This window comes from Tachyglossus aculeatus, chromosome X1 (genome assembly GCF_015852505.1).
Source record: "Tachyglossus aculeatus isolate mTacAcu1 chromosome X1, mTacAcu1.pri, whole genome shotgun sequence".
NCBI lineage: Eukaryota > Metazoa > Chordata > Mammalia > Monotremata > Tachyglossidae > Tachyglossus > Tachyglossus aculeatus.
This window is the reverse complement of record NC_052101.1, coordinates 45,352,378-45,368,716: the sequence shown is the minus strand read 5'-3', so window position 1 is coordinate 45,368,716 and position 16,339 is coordinate 45,352,378. Positions and strand designations below refer to the sequence as shown.

General features: G+C 53.4%; 1 protein-coding gene across 1 annotated transcript; it reads right to left on the bottom strand.

Annotated features, from left to right (window-relative positions):
* Positions 1 to 5,695: 5,695 nt before the first annotated feature.
* Positions 5,696 to 16,322, bottom strand: IRF1 (interferon regulatory factor 1). Its single transcript, XM_038772657.1, has 10 exons — positions 16,209 to 16,322; positions 13,427 to 13,518; positions 12,599 to 12,698; positions 11,263 to 11,439; positions 11,001 to 11,050; positions 10,676 to 10,811; positions 10,046 to 10,168; positions 9,166 to 9,215; positions 7,959 to 8,091; positions 5,696 to 6,958 (listed from the first exon to the last, which is right to left on the bottom strand). The coding sequence occupies exons 2-10, from the start codon at positions 13,511 to 13,513 to the stop codon at positions 6,846 to 6,848; spliced, it is 969 nt and encodes a 322-aa protein (XP_038628585.1). The 5' UTR covers positions 13,514 to 13,518; positions 16,209 to 16,322; the 3' UTR covers positions 5,696 to 6,845.
* Positions 16,323 to 16,339: the final 17 nt, after the last annotated feature.

The window sequence follows — 16,339 nt, the reverse complement described above, 5'->3', positions numbered from 1 at the left end:
CCCCAGGCATGGTCCATCATGGCCTCCGGGGACCCATGTCCACCTCAACTCCAATCCCCTCTGTAAACACATTGGATTTGGCAGGGCTCACTGGACCAGAGCCTCTGTTGGTGTCCTTAGCACTAACGGTGGTGGAATCCACTCTGATTTTTGCCCCTGCTGACAAGCCAGCTTTGGGTGAAAGACTGGGATGGGAAGACGATGAGTGATCATTCCATCCAGGCCCCTGCCTCCACATAAGGCTACAAGAAATGGGGCCAGTCGGCGAAGGACTTAAGGGGAAATGAAGTTTTCCAGTGTCTCTCATGAGCCCATTCTAGAGTTTAAGTGCCTGCTTAGGCAGGAAGTCCTTCTTGCTGTTTACCCTGAATTCCTCATGCTGCAGTTGGAGTTTGTTGCCTCCAGTCCCAACTTTGGGGAGAACAGTTGATAGCCACCCTCTTCCCACTCTGCTGCCTCACCAAACACCATTATTGTATCCTCTCTCCATATTCTCTGGCTGAAATAATCCCAGTTCTCTTAGCCTTTCCTACTTGGCTCGACTGCCCACACCCCCAGCCCTTCTCAGGCTTTCCATCATCTTGGCACCCCCCAGTTGGTTGTGAAATTGGAATATCACGGATTCCCTCAGGTCTGAGAGTCCTGGGGACAAACCCCTCTAGGCATTGCTTTTTTATGGTATTTGTTAATCGCTTACTATGTGCCAGGTACTGTACAATGCTCTAGGGTAGATACAAGATAATCCGGTTGGTTACAGTACATGTCCCACATAGGGCTCACAGCTTTAATCCCCATTTTATAGATGGGGTCACTGAGGCACAAAGAAGTCAAGCGATTTGCCCAGGGTCACCCAGAGGGCAAGTGGCAGAGCCGGGATTAGAACCCTGGGCCTCTGACTCCCAGGCCTGGCTCCTTTCCACTAGGCCACGCTGCTTTTTCATCTTGCTCTCAGGAGCTTCCCGAATCTTGGACTTTCCAAACACCAGGGCCCCACTCATCTAAATAAGCAGGCTGATCATGTATGGTCTGACAAGCCTTCCCCCAAGCATAGGTCAGACCCGGAAAGAGTTGTTGTCTTTAAGGATGAGGCAGATCCTACGGGAAACACAAAGGATTATGAGAGTGCTGAGGCCAGGCCCTCAGGTCAGGGGGTAAGAAGAAAGGGGAGTTTGGGTTTCTGGGACTCAGCAGCATCTGTGCTAGACACCTGTGCGACCTCCCCCGAGAAACTCCTTCCTGCTCCCGTCTCCCTGGATCCTCTGATGCCTCTGGAAGAGCTGACGGGGAAGGGATGCATGCACTTTTTGCAGTGAAGGGACTTGTCCAAGGCTGCCCGGGGAGGCAACTGGGGGTGCAGAGACTGGTCCCCAGGTCTGCTGGCTTTCCTTCTGCCCAACTCCACCACCACCCAGAGTAAGGGGCAAAAGGAAGAATGGGAGATGAGGTGGAGCCACACTCTCTCCCCAGTGGGACCTCTGAGTAGATATAGCCACTGTGGTGAAGTACGTAAAGAGTAGCAGCCCCCACTTTATATTGTACCCTCCCAAGCACTTAGTACAGTGCCCTGCACACAGTAAGTGCTCAAGAAATATGATTGACCGACTGACTGGAGCTGGGGGCTGGGGAGGCGATCCTTGGGGGAAATCAATCAATCAATCGTATTTATTGAGTGCTTACTGTGTGCAGAGCACTGTACTAAGTGCTTGGAAAGTACAAGTTGGCAACATATAGAGACAGTCCCTACCCAACAGTGGGCTCACAGTCTAGAATGGGAAAGCATGGAGTTGTGGATCCTTTCCAGGGAAAAATAGATCACCCCACCCTTATGCCATCCTTCCCATGCAGGGCATCGCTTCGCTCACCCAGCCTTAACCCAGGAAGAAGCTTCCAAAGAGAAGCCCATTCCCCAAGCAGCCAATCTGGATCTGGACCTCTTCTTGGGTGGCCACAGTGTCTGTGGGCACCAAGCCCTGTGAAGTTGTATGCTCCGCTGAGAATGCAGTTTGGTGTGATGACCTCCTACGTGCCATTTGGAGGAAGTCTTCCCGAGCCTAATATTTCTAATAATAACAATAATAACAATTATGGTATTTGTTAAGCACTTACTATGTGCCAGGCCCTGTTCTGAACTCTGAAGTAGACACAAGATAGTCGGGTTAGACATAGTCCCTGTCCCACATAGGGCTCACAGTCCTAATCATTCATTCATTCATTCAATCATATTTATTGAGTGCTTACTGTGTGCAGAGCACTGTACTAAGTGCTGGGAAGTACAAGTTGGCAACATATAGAGACGATTCCTACCCAAAGTGGGCTCACAGTCTAGAAGGGGGAGACAGACAACAAAACAAAACATATTAACAAGATAAAATAAATAGAATAAATATGTACAAATAAAATAAATAAATCAGTACAGTAATAAATACGTACAAACATATATACATATATACAGGTGCTTTGGGGAGGGGAAGGAGGTAAGGTGGGAGGGATGGGGAGGGGGAGGAGGGGGCTCAGTCTGGGAAGGCCTCCTGGAGGAGGTGAGCTCTCAGTAGGGCTTTGAAGGGAGGAAGAGAGCTAGCTTGGCGGATGTGCAGAGGGAGGGCATTCCAGGCCAGGGGGATGACGTGGGCTGGGGTTCGACAGCAGGACAGGTGAGAACAAGGCACAGTGAGGAGATTAGCGGCAGAGGAGCGGAGGGTGCAGGCTGGGCTGTAGAAGTAGAGAAGGGAGATGAGGTAGGAGGGGGTGAGGTGATGGAGAGCCTTGAAGCCGAGCGTGAGGAAAAATCCATGCCCTATTCATGGGTTTGTGTATTTCACCTCTTAGGGGATTTGAAAAGTCCTCCTTCAGCTGATCAGTGAGAATCTGTCCCTGTTGAAAACTCCATCCCACACCACTTCTGCTTCTTGTAAGTGTAAGACAAATAGGTCTGTTACATTATGCCCGTTCTGTCTCCCAAGCACTTACTATAGTGCTCTGCACACAGGAACCGCTCAATAAATACGATTGACTGCCTAATGCTGAGAAGCAGCATGGCTTAGTGGAAAGAGCACAGGCTTTGGAGTCAGATGGCATGGGTTCAAATCCCAACTCCGCCAACTGTCTGCTGTGTGACTTTGGGCAAGTCTCTCAACTTCTCTGGGCCTCAGCCACCTCATCTGCAAAATGGTGATTAAAACTGCGAGCCCCCCCGGTGGGACAACCTGATCACCTTGCAACCTCCCCAGCACCTAGAACAGCGCCTTGCACATAGTAAGCACTTAACAAATACCATTATTATTATTATGATTATTAGTCCTCTCTCTGGGCATCCATAAGCAATGTGGGTCTGGGGGAACTTGGAACCCCCCAACCTCCCACCCCAATCGGGGTGCCCTGCAGCTGACAGAAGGCTGACAGGGCTGCAGGAGGGAAGCCAAGGTAGGGAAGCTGCCAACTTCTTCCTCTGCCTCAGCCGACGGCCTGATTGAGAAGCAGCATGGCCTAATGGCTACAGCACAGCCTGAGGAGTCAGAAGGACCTGGGTTCTAATCCTGGCTCCGCCACTTGTCTGCTGTGTGACGTTGAGCAAGTCGCTTCACTTCTCTGGACCTCGGTTCCCTCATTGTAAAATGGGGATGAAGATTGTGAGCCCCAAGTGGGGCGGAAACTGTGTCCGAACTAACTAGGCTGTATTTACCACAGTGCTTAGTTCAGGGACTAGCGCATAGTAAGCGCTTAACAAATGCCATTAAAAAAATTAGCTTGCTCTGGGTTGAAGAGTCCAGTGTGCAGTAAACCTTTCCTCTAAACTGTAAGCTTCTTGTGGGTGGGGAGTGTGTCTACCGTTTCAATTGCATTGTACAACCCAAGTGTTTAGTTTGGCGCTCGCTCAAAAAAAATCAATTAATCGTCAAGAAGTAACGTGGCCTAGTGGAAACAGCATGGGCCTGGGAGTCAGAGGACATGGATTCCAATCCCGGCTGTGCCACTTGTCCGCTGTGTGACCCTGGGCAAGTCGCCCAACTTTTCTGTGCTTCAGTTTCCTCCTTTGCCAGATGAGGATAATAATAATAATAATAATAATAATAATAATAATAGTATTTGTTAAGCACTTACCATGTGCAAAGCACAGCTCCAAGCGCTGGGGAGGTCACAAGGTGATCAGGTTGTCCTACGGGGGGGCTCACAGTTTTAATCCCCATTTTACAGATGAGGCAACTGAGGCACAGAGAAGCCAAGCGACTTGCCCAAAGTCACACAGCAGACCCCACCTTACAGACGAGGGAACCGAGGCCCAGAGAAATTAAGTGACTTGCCCAAGGTCATACAGCAGACAAGTGGAAGAGTCGGGATTAGAATTGATGACCTTCTGACTCCTGTGCTCTACCCACTAATAATAATAATGATGGCATTTATTAAGTGCTTACTATGTGCAAAGCACTGTTCTAAGTGTTGGGGAGGTTACAAGTTGATCAGGTTGTCCCACGGGGGGCTCACAGTCTTTAATCCCCATTTGACAGATGAGATAACTGAGGCACAGAGAAGTTAAGTGACTTACCCAAAGTCACACAGCTGACAATTGGCGGAGCCGGAATTTGAACGCATGACCTCTGACTCCAAAACCCGTGCTCTTTCCACTGAGCCACGCTGCTTCTCTAATAATCCCACTAGACCATGCTACTTCTACACAGGGGCCCCTGAACCCTTCCCTCACTCCAGAGCCACTGTATCCTCCTCACAGGGCCCAGTGAACACAGGAGCCACTTTGGAGCCTTGGGACTTGGCTCAGGTCGCCTAACCCCCTCAAAACCCTGGACAACTCCACCCCAGCCCACAGGCCCTTTGGAGGAAAGCATCAAATGAGCAGTCACCCAACCCCCAGCCCTCTGTGCAGATTGGAGGAGGGGTGGAAACTTCCTGGCCCCAGCCAGACTCACCCTGGAAGGCCAGGAACCAGGATAGACGTTTTGGAAAACAAGGTGAGCCCAGGGATGGCTTTAATATTGATGGGGTCCTGGTCAAGGGACTCGGTTGAAGCCCCTTGGAGTCTTAACTTTTGTTGACTATAACGTGTGGTCGAGAAACTTCTGCCTCCTTCTGGAACACCCCACACCCTCAGCATGGTTGGGTCTAGAACATCCCCACCCTGGTGGAGGTGTTCTAGATCAGTCATAGCGCATAGGCCCTTGGGGCATGCTCTAGACGGAGCGGTCTCCCTCAACTTGGCTTCTATAGCATCCTGTGACCTCACTCTCCCTCCGGGACAGTGGAACTGTGAGAAGAGATCACACCATCTCCACTGGTCTTTGCAGGTCAGAGTCATCTCACTTCTCCCAGTTTGAGCTCCCTGAGGATGGGCCAGACCAGAATCTTTTTCAAACTAAGGATGAAAGGGCACCCCAATGACTGACCCCACAACATCCGAGCCATCTCCAAGCCAACCTAGGTTCTAATCTCAGCCCCGCCGCTTGTCTATCAGCTTTGTGCCCTTGGGCAAGCCACTTAACTTCTCTGTGCCTCAATTACCTCCTCAGTAAAATGGGGATTAAGACAGAGAGCCCCAACATGGACTGTGTCCAATCTGACTTGCTTGTTTCTACCCCCATGCTTAGTATAGAGCCTGGCACATAGTAAGCGCTTAACGAATTTAAAAAGCACACACCAAAACCCACAAAACGACACTTCCAGGAACTCCTGGCCCAATAACGCGTAATTCGGCTCCACGTTCTATGGAAACATTTAATTTTTTTTATCAAAAACATTTTACACAAACTATTTACATGGTATGTACACGCAATCACACACATTCCTTAGTGATTTGATGCTCTTCAATTTGCAGGATGAAGCCAGAGCCGCCCTGGCCTTTCATCTCCTCTCTTCTGCTCTCCTCTTCTCTCCTCTCCTTCGATCCAGGTCAAGGCACTGGCCCAGGGCCCCACCACACAGTACTTCATGACATTTAGTATTGCGGTGCCTGGGCCAGAGCTGGTGAAGGCACTAACTACATAAATAAATGCAAATAGGAGAGGCTCCCAAGAAAGCCATTAGTGTGGGTCTCCCCATAAGGAGCTCTGGACCGAGTACTGAGGAAGAGAGCTGGGAGTGTGGTGGGGTGAGGAAGCAGGGGTGCCGTGGAGAGGGCGGGTGGGCACGCAGAAGGCCAGAGCAGAGCTGGAGTGGGAGTGAGTTTCCTTTTATTCAGAAGGCCCGGAGGAAGCGGAGCCCGTAGAGGAATCCTTTCTTTTCCTTCGCGCTTCACTGTCTTTGAACACATTTATGAGTCCGAGAGGTCTGGCTGGCAACGGAGCTGTACGCTGGCTCAGCCATCCCCTTTTAGTGCAATTTGTCAGGAAATGGGAGCCCTCTTAGTGCAAAAAAAAAAAAAAGGTTGGCAACAGGTGCTGCTCTTGGCTATCGGCAGGGCTAATGGCAGCTGTGCTGGGGACTCACGGTCCGCTGCACACACCGCCCTGGGTTCTAGGGTCACCAGAGAGGGCCAGTGTCCGACCCCCAATCCATCTGTGGAAAAGGGGGCTGTGAGGTCCAGGGACGGATGGGGGCAAGTCGGGGGAGAGGGGGCCACGAGCTGCTGCTTCTCAAGCCCGCAGGGGTGAGCTCTCTGCATCCCAAACCCTACGACACCCTCAGCTCAGACAGTCCAGTCCATAGTGAGCCTCAGAGAACTCAGCTTCCGGAGCCTCTGCCCCTTCACCGTCCTACTTAGTCAAAGCAAGATCCAACTTATTCCTTCTCTCTCCTGTGGCCCTTCGCCGCCGAAATTCCACCCGGCCAGGTTGTGGATCCGTGAGTCTCCCTGCGGCTGAAGCCGTCCTGACTATCTCTTGGGTAGGAAAGCGCTGGGACTACAAGCTGCAGGAGATGGCTTGGATGTTGGGAGGCCGGACGAGGGTCAGCATGGAGTCCATCCAGGTGGGGTCCAAGCTTTTCAGGTCAGTGAAATTCAGCTCGATGTCCCCTGAGAGGAAAGGAGAGGAGACACGTGTGAGTGAGTGGAGGCCATCAGCGGAGAAAGAGGTTGGTTGGGCATTTACCACGGCCCTCGCTGCCTCTGCCGGCTCTGCCTTCTACCTGGGCATGCAGATTCACAGCAGAAAGGGTGATTCTTCTCTTCCAGTTTGAGGATAGCCACCCTGAAACCCAGGCATCTCAGTCTCCCTAGATGAGCAATCGGCCCAGCGCTCTGCTGCCTGGCCCCTCAGAGCACAGGAGAAGACGACATTGGAAACAGATTGCTTTCAGGGGCATTTCAGAGGACCGTTTTTCAAGCAGTCCTTGGACTATAACTCTCCAAGTGTTCAGGAACCGTCTGAAAACCCAGGTGGTACTTTGCTGCTGCTGTTCTGATTGAAACCTTTTTAAAAGAACATCTCTTCCAAGAGGCCTTCCCTGCCTAAGCCCTCATTTCCCTTTCTCCCACTCCCTTCTCCATCGCCCTTGCACTTGGATTTTGCACCCTTTATTCACCCCACCCTCACCCACAGCACTTATGTAAATATCAGTAATTCACTTATTTATGTATATTATTGCCTGTCTCCCCCTCTAGACTGCAAGCTCATTGTGGGCAGGGAATGTGTCTACCAACTGTTATATTGTTCTCTCCCTAACTGTAGTTCAGTGCTCTGGATACAGTAAGCACTCAATCAATGTGATTAATCGATCAATGAATTGCCCAAGGGGCTATCTGTACCCCTTTACCTAAGGGAAAAGGATAATTGTCTATTCTCAGTCTTGCTGTGAGCTTGTCCACACCCCTTTAATGAGGGGGAAAGGACAGCTGTCCATTTTCAATCTTGCCTTGGGAGTTGTCTGCACCCTTTTACCTAGGGGGAAAGGACAGTTGTCCATTCTCGGCCTTGCCTTGGGCTTGTCTGCACCCCTTTATTTAGGAGGAAAAGGATGGTTGTCCCCTCTCGGCCTTGCGACCAGGTGGTCTCCGCCCCAAAAGAACTCCGTACCTCCCGTGGTATCAATGTCCCGCTCCTCCTCTTTGCAGCTGAAGTCATTGTAGATGGTTTGAGCCCCGGGCTCGTTGAGCAGGTAGCCTTTGCCGCCGATGTTCGTGGGCTGCCATTCTGACTGCTCTATTAGCTGGGAATGACAAGGAAGGCAGGCAGGCAGCCTGTTAGTTTTGCTTTCCTCATTTCTCCAGTGGGCAATAGGCCTCTCCTGCTGTCCGCGCTCAACTCCCTTGAGCCACTGTCAGGGATGTCAGAGATGACGCTGTTTGAGCCCAGCGGGTAGGCCTAGAGGCCAAGGCTCTCCTGGATCTACTCTGTATTAGTTGCCCTGCTCGGGCCAGCCCTGGGCCTGCTCTGGGCCAGCAGGTGGGGAGAAGCTTCCAGGTTGGGCCAGCCAGGTTCCTTATCTTTAGCTAAGCCTGAGGCTCTCACCCAGGCATCAGTGCTGGCAGAGACTCCCAACCCGCCCACCTTCCTCATGGAGAGAGAACGAAAGGTCTTGAGGTGGAGGAGACACCCATCTCTTGCAAAACTTCACAGGCTGTCTCTACCCTGCATAGGTCTCTGGTGAGAGAGCAAGTCGGCTCTTTTCGCCTGACTGAAGGACTTCCTATCCCCAGAGAAGCACCCTGGCTCTGTGCCAGGTAGAGAGGAGTGTGGGCCCGGCCAGGGAATGGGAAACAGGCCCCAGGCACACAATTCCCTGAAGACAGGCTACTCCCCTCTGCCCATGCCTTGCTAGCCCACTTGGCTATTTAAGAGCACTGCTCTGGGCTCCTGGACTTATGTGTGGGTGTGAGGGAGGCCTTGGGGCTGGTGTGGGTGAGGGCCTGAGTGCCTGTGGCTAGTCTTTTCCACGAAGTCCTCGTCCTGCTGGGTTTTCCTCACTGGCCTGACCACTAATCATAATAATAATAATAATAATAATGATGGAATTTATTAAGCACTTTCTATGTGCTAAGCACTGTTCTAAATGCAGGGGAAGTTACAAGGTGATCAGGTTGTCCCACAGGGTGTTCACAGTCTTAATCCCCATTTTACTGATGAGGTAACTGAGGCCCAGAGAGTTAAGTGACTTGCCAAAAGTCACACAGGTGCCGGGATTTGAACCCACACTCTCTGACTCCACAGCCTGTGCTCTTTCCACTGAGTCACACTGCTTCACTAGTGGTCAGATGTCTATCGGAAGAGCACTGCATCTTACCTTGATGATCTCCTCCGGGATTTTCTCTTCCTCGTCCTCATCGGTGGCCGCTGCACAAAACAAAACAGAGAGAGAGCAGCTGTGAGTCTACCCAGAGCTCTCCTCAGAAAGAGTGTGCTGCTGACAGGCCACACCCACTCTCTCCATCACCTCCCCCATCTCCGCCACAACCTCCCCGGCCTTAGGCACATCCCCACTTCCCCCGCCCTCCCCCACCCCCTCCCTCGACCCTGTCTTCCCCTTTCCACACAAAGGTTTTTGGTGAGCAAGCCCCATGGCCCCAGCCCCATAGCAGTGGGGTGCGAAGCTTCCACTGAGGTCGGGGTGAAATGGGGCCTTTAAACAGGAAACTGGTCAAACAAGCAAACTGCTTCTGCTCTCCAAAACAGTCAAACTTCTAAGAGCCTGGCCTCAACCACACATCCTCTCCCAAGCAGCCTGAGGTGAGTAGGTCGCTGCCGCTGCTGTAGCAGGGTTGTGGCCAAGCACCCACTCTGGGCAACAGGTGTGCCAGGGAGAGCAACTGGGGAGGGGGAGATGGAGAGAGCAAATACTCCCTGTGTTCTCCACGAGGAGCCGGGCTGTGGTGGCAAGGGGAAGGGGAGAGCTAGCTGTCTGGCTGCTGTCTGCCAACCTTCCCCTTTGGAAGTAGGAAGTGGAGTGGGAGGGCACTGAACCTCCTGCCCGTTTGACAGTCACCTCAAACCATCTAGGGATCTAGGCCAGGCGGGGGGCGGGGGACTGGAGCCTCCACAGTACTCTGCTCTGATTCAGCCCCGAGGCCAATCGGGGCCCACCCACTTTTTCCCAGTGCCCCACTGCCCCAGAAGCAGGTGACTGAGGCGAGCTGCGAGCCCGCCCGGCAGACAAGGGCACCCACCGTCAGAGCTAGAGGGCATTGGCGAGACCTGGAAGTGGTACATGTCATTGGTGCTGTCAGCCAGGATCTCCATCGGGGCCCTCCAGTCGGTCAGAGAGGGGCTGACGTCACAGGGGGACAGATCTGAGGGGCGGGAAAGAGCCAAGGGTCAGGCGGGACCTGGGGTCTGGTGGGTCTCGGAGTCACGTGGCCCCTGCCCTTCCGGCCGCAGCCCGTGGGCTCCTTGGGGCCCGATGCCCTCCTCCCGCAAGCCCCACCTCCCCGACCTGGTAGGGCGTGGCCCCATGGAAGGCCCCAGAGCCCTCAGAAGATAAACAAGCTTGGCTTCCCCAAGCTATAGCCACGCTGCGTTAGGAGAGCATGCTCTGGCACCTCTGGCTAGGGAGTATCAAATGTCTTTTGGACCCAGGAAATAAAACAAATCAATAGGCTAAACTAACCGGGGGTTAATCATTGAGCGGGCCCCAGACCCTGCCACAATGAGCTCTGCCAGTCAGCACAAAAGCCCCCAGAGGGAAGAAGCCCTCCTCCGAGGCCCATTTCTAGAAACTCGAGGGGAATCGGGGCCTGGGGTAGGGGGCAGGCATGAGGAGGTGAGGGAGGTTTTATCAGCAGAAGCAGGAACCTCACCTAAAGTGATGGATGTGCTCTCGACCTCGGCTTCCTGTATGGCATAGCTGTGAGCTGTGTAACCACTGTGGTCATCTGGTAGTGTGGAGGTGTTTAATGCTTCTGACTTGGCCTCTGGGCTGAACTCTTCATATACCTGCAAGGAGATGGGACGGCTTTAACCGCCAAGCTGTTCCTTTCCATGTGTCCAAGGCTCTCGGCCTTTGCCCCAGGCAACCAAGATTGGGCTTGGGGTGGGGAAGGCCGCACACGCACACATGCACACAAACATACAAACACGCACACACGCTCATGCACACACACAGACAAACATATACACACATACCTTCCTCTTATTCTTGCTTCTGGAGTCTCTTGAGGTCTTGGTCTTTCTCTCTGTTCAAGGAGAGCACATAGAGCAGGTCAGGGAGTTGAAGAAGGCCCCTAGCCATCCAGGCCAGTCCCCACTTTTCCCCTCTCAGGATTTCGAACCAGTTTCAGTGCTTCCTCTTCCTCCATGTCCCTCCTCCAAGTCGGCATGGAGGGCTTCCCCCACCCAGGGCTGCTACTGAGCCTGGGGCTCTGGTGGATCCTGCCTTCCCCTTTACCTTTTCTCTGGCTTTTGGACAAAGGAGGAAGCATCCGATAGACACGGACAGCACTGGGGCCTTTATTTCTGCTCTGGTCCTTCACCTCCTCGATGTCAGGCAGGGAGTTCATGGCACAGCGGAAGTTGGCCTTCCAGGTCTTGGGGTCTGGCTCCTTTTCTCCAACTTTGTATCTCCCTGTGGGACAGAGGGGCAGCCTTTCACGCCCAGGGCCTGTGATTCCTTCCGGAGATGGTCTGCCCCTCCAGCCCACGGGGAAGGGGTCTGAAGGCCGATCCCTCTTAGGGAAACCGTATCTCTGAATAGGTGATCCCCGACCTGATCTGGGGGTCGGATAGGGCGATGTGGACTACGCAGGTGCAATTCCGAGCTGTGGGTTTATTGAGCAGGCGGGGCCTCCTTCACCTCCGCAGCCCTGAGATCTCCTGCCCCCTTGCTGCACCTAAATAGGGACAGTCCCAGAAGCTGCAGCACAATGTGGGGGCCCTCAGTGGAGCTTGAGGAGTAGCCTGACCTAGTGGAAAGAGCACAGCTCTGGGAGTTGGGAGACCTGGGTTCTAATCCCAGCTCCACTATATGCCTGTTCTGTAACCTAGGGCCAGTCACTTAATCTCTCTGAGCCTCAGCTTCCTTATCTGTACAATGGGAATTCACTACCTATTCTCTCTCTGCTCCTAAGACTGTAAACCCCGTGGGGAACAGGGACTGATTATATTGAGGTGATGGGTTCAAATTCCGGCTCTGCCAACTGTCAGCTGTGTAACTCTGGGCAAGTCACTTGACTTCTCCATGCCTCAGTTGCCTCATCTGTAAAATGGGGATTAAAACTGTGAGCCCCCCATGGAACAACCTGATCACCTTGTCACCTCCCCAGCGCTTAGAACAGTGCTCTGCACATAGTAAGCGCTTAACAAATACCTTTATTATTATTATTATTACTTAGTACAGTACTTGGTGCTTATCCAACATTACCCAAATTATGACATGGAGTTGAAAAACATTTTTTCAGCTTCCCACGGGCTCTGGGGAGTGTCTCCCTCAGACTCAGGGTACTTCCAAACTTCCAAAGTATTTTCTCTTTGTTAAAAAATAAAAAAGCTTCCCAGGTCACCTCTCCCCTCTGAGCTATTGGGGAGGTGATGCTTCCTTGCTTCCCCCTGCCAGGATCAGTCCCCTCCAGCAGGCAGGGCCACATATAGTCCTCTAGACTGTGAGCTCATCATGGGCAGGAAATGTGTCTGTGATATTGCCATACTGTACCTTCCCAAGTGCTTAGTACAGTGCTCGGCATACAGTAAGTGCTCAATAAATATGACGGACTGACTGATGGACTTACCAGTGTGGATGGCCCAACTCCGGAAGAGACAGGCATCTTTGTTGATGTCCCAGCCATGCTTGGCGGCGTGTTTCCATGGGATTTGGAAAGTCATCTCCTCCTGTGTTTTAAACAGATACGTTGGGATCTGTCATGAATCCAAAGAGTCGAAGAGGGTGGGAAGGATCCTGACAAAAAAGATGGGCTCCTTGTGCCATTGGCACGAGGGAGTCCAACGTGGGCAACGGAATGGCATTTCCCAGTCTTTCAGTTTGCTCTTTGGGAATTTCTCTCAGGCCAAGGGAGCAGTGCTCTCCCCTCCTGCCCTCCTGCCCCAGGAGTCTCTGATCCTACCAGGGAATTTTCCCTCAGTTCACCAGGTTTCAAGTGCGGAAGCAGAAGGTAAGTCGGGTTCACCATCTGCCCAAGAATCAGGGTGTCATCGAGTGGTTCAGGGGTGTCTGATCCTGGCCCCCGGCTGCAGGAGCACTGCTATTCCCAGGACTGTCCCTCCCCTCCAGTTGGACCCAGGAGGATGGAGAAGTAGACAGAGGCTACAGCAAACAGCTGTTTCGCTGACAAGTAGTGAAGTGGGGCGGAAGGGTAGCCAGCCTCTGGGGATTGGGCACTTGCGAAGCATCTTGGTTCACCTGCCCCTCCTCCTCTCCCTCCCTCCCAGCATCTCCCAGAGTGCTTCATGTTGGGCCCAAGAGTTTTTGCAGAGTAAGACGAGCCACGGCTTTGAGCACAGAGAGAGCTCTCTCTCAATTTGGTTTCCCCTGGGGATCTTAGAGTACAGCCTAGGGTCCAAGCACCACACCCTGTTTCCAGCCACCCCAAGACATTCACCTTATTGAGCCACACTAGGCCTGGAATCTGATTGGAATTGATCTGCAACTCCAGCCAAGGTCTCATGCGCATTCGTGTTGTCGGCATGTTGCCTGGGAAATGGGATTGGAAACAAGGAGGTGAATTTCACCTATCAGGCACGTGCACGCACACGCTCACACATGCACACGCATGCATGCACACACACAGGACCGAGATAAACTTCTGAAAAAGCCATTCAGTGCCCCAGCACCAGGCTGCAGTTTCCGGTGTGAACGACCTTTGATCCTGAGTCTGCCTCCACTCCAACCCGGGGGATGCAATAAGATGAAGTTAAGACTTTCTCTCACAAGAGAATGCTGGACTAGAAGCCCGGAACCCACAATTTATTCCCAGAACCACACTCTTTAGAAAGTTCAGGGATTGGGTGGGGGTGGGGGTGGGAGTGGGGGTCTCATTACCATATCACCCCATGGCATAAGTAGGGTGACCTTCTATCTCCCACCCAACTTCTGGCCCAAACTAATCACTCCTTGCCTCGAGAGACTTTCTTCTTTATCTTGTAAAGGAAAACAACAACATTTCCTACACCATACTTTGAGCCTTACAACCAGCCCATTCTCTTGGACTGCCATGCTATCCTAGCGAGACAGTTCTAATTATACACTGCTCCCCTCATCTTCCCTTCCAGGGGAGACTGGCCTCCTCAAAAATGGAGCACCTGCAGCTTCTCGGGGCCCGACGACGCGGTTTTCCTGCAGTCTGTCTCTCCCTTTGCTGACTCGCTGCTCTCACCACAAAGTTCCTCTATTCCCTGAGATTGTGCAGCCACCTGGTGGGGGGCGGGGGGGCAGAGGTAGGGGCCCACCATGGATCCCTCTAGTTCCCCCAGAGGGCTAGCTGCAAGCCCCGGGGTCCAGTGCACTGGTTTTATGCAAATATCCTGACCAACGGATCAGTTCGACAAGGTGGGAGGAGCCTGGAGGGTTTGTAACTTTGCCTAGGTGGTTCAAGACTTCATGGCCCAGTAGCCGCTTACTTCCCTGGGCCCCTCCCAATCCAGCTTCCTGAGGCTTGCTCCTGGGGACCCAGGCCCAAGAGAAACGGGGAGGGACCTGAGCCGGCCGGAACCTCGCCGAGGACACGTACGCTGTCCAGCCTGGGCAGGGCTCAAACCCAGAGGGAAGCGAGCTGCTTCCCACCAAACTCAGTTATCTCGACTTTAGCTTCGTCGACAATTCTTATCACCACCCCGACTGAGCTCTGCCTGGCACCCAGCCTGCCAAAGTGACAACCAGCCGCCCACTGCCCGCGCCTGGCAGTGCCCACCATGCTGGCCCTCCAATGTCCACTGCCCCAGCTCCGACCATGCCCACCTGGCTGCCCTCCCACAATTACTGCCCCAGCCCCAACTGCGCCCACTAGGCAGGCCCTCCAACTACAACTGCCCCTTTCATGCCTGCTTAGCACTGGCACTTGGCTTTCTTCTCTTCCCCTCTCTAATCTGCCAAACATGAACTGTGTTCCACCTAACCTTCCTGACACAGCTCTGTTCAGTGATTACCAGCGACAACAATAGCTCCAGTAGCTTCCATGACCACCACTACCACTACTACTACTACCACTACTACTACCACTACTACTACTACTACTATTTGGCCAGGATCCTGCTAAGCCGTGGGATTCCCTGGGGTTGCTCAGCTTCTCTGATGGCCCCCGCCTCCCCCAGATCTGTGTCCCTCTGGACTGTCAGTGGCCTGCCCTTAAAAGCCCTCTCCAGTCTGCCTCCGCCCGTCAGTCGGTCTGTCCACTGGGCAGCCTGCCTGTCCTGTCGCGTCAGTCCTTCGGGTAGCCTATCTACCCACCTGCCTGTCCATCGGTCGGTCAGTCTACCAATCAACGGTATTTACTGAGCCCTTACTGCATGCTGGGCAATGTACTCAGCGCTCAGGAGAGTTCAGTACAATAGAATTAGCAGCCATGCTCCCTGCCTATAACGAACCTACGGTCTGAAGTTTGGAGTCCATCTACCTGTCTGTGTGGCCACCAGGCTTTCTGTCTGTCAGTCAATCTGTTGGGCAGGCAGTCTGCCGGTTGGTCAGTCTACGGTTTGCAGTCCAGCTACCTGTCTGTGTGGCCAGCAGGCTGCCTACCGGTCAATTTTTCGGGGCAGGAGGTCGGCCAGTCGGTCAGTCTACAGTTTGCAGTCCGGCTACCTGTCGGTGTGGCCAGCATACTGCCTGTCTGCCAGTCATTCTGCTGGGGCAGGGAGTTGGCCAGTCGGTCAGTCTACAGTCTGCGGTCTGGCTACCTGTCCGTGTGGCCAGCAGATTGTCTGTCAGTCAGCCTGATGATCAGTCAACAGTTTGCAGGCCGGCTACCTGTCAGTGTGGTCAGCAGACTGCCTGTCTGCTGGTCAATCTGTCGGGGCAGGGGTTCGGCCGGTCAGTCAGTCTACAGTTTGCAGTCCGGCTACCTGTCGGTGTGGCCAGCAGATTGTCAGTCAGTCGGCCGGATGGTCAGTCTACAGTTTGCAGTCCGGCTACTTGTCCGTGCGCCAGCAGACTATCTGTCTAGACTATGAGCGCACTGTTGGGTAGGGACCGTCTCTATATGTTGCCAACTTGTACTTCCCAAGCGCTTAGTACAGTGCTCTGCACACAGTAAGCGCTCAATAAATACGATTGAATGAATGAGTGAATGAATGAATGTCGGTCCATCTGTCGCTGCCCAGCCCAGCCCGTTGGGCCCGCTCTGTGCCCAGCCCGGGGGGCGTCGGGAGCCCTCCCCCGGCCGCCGGTACCTGCGGGGGGAGGTGTCCGGTGCGGAGGGGCCGTTGGGCGGTGGAGGAGCCGTGCGGACAGGTCCTGCCTTGGCCGAGGAGCTCCTCGCTGTGCGCCCTGCAGGCTGGAGAGCCGGCGGTCAAATCTAAAC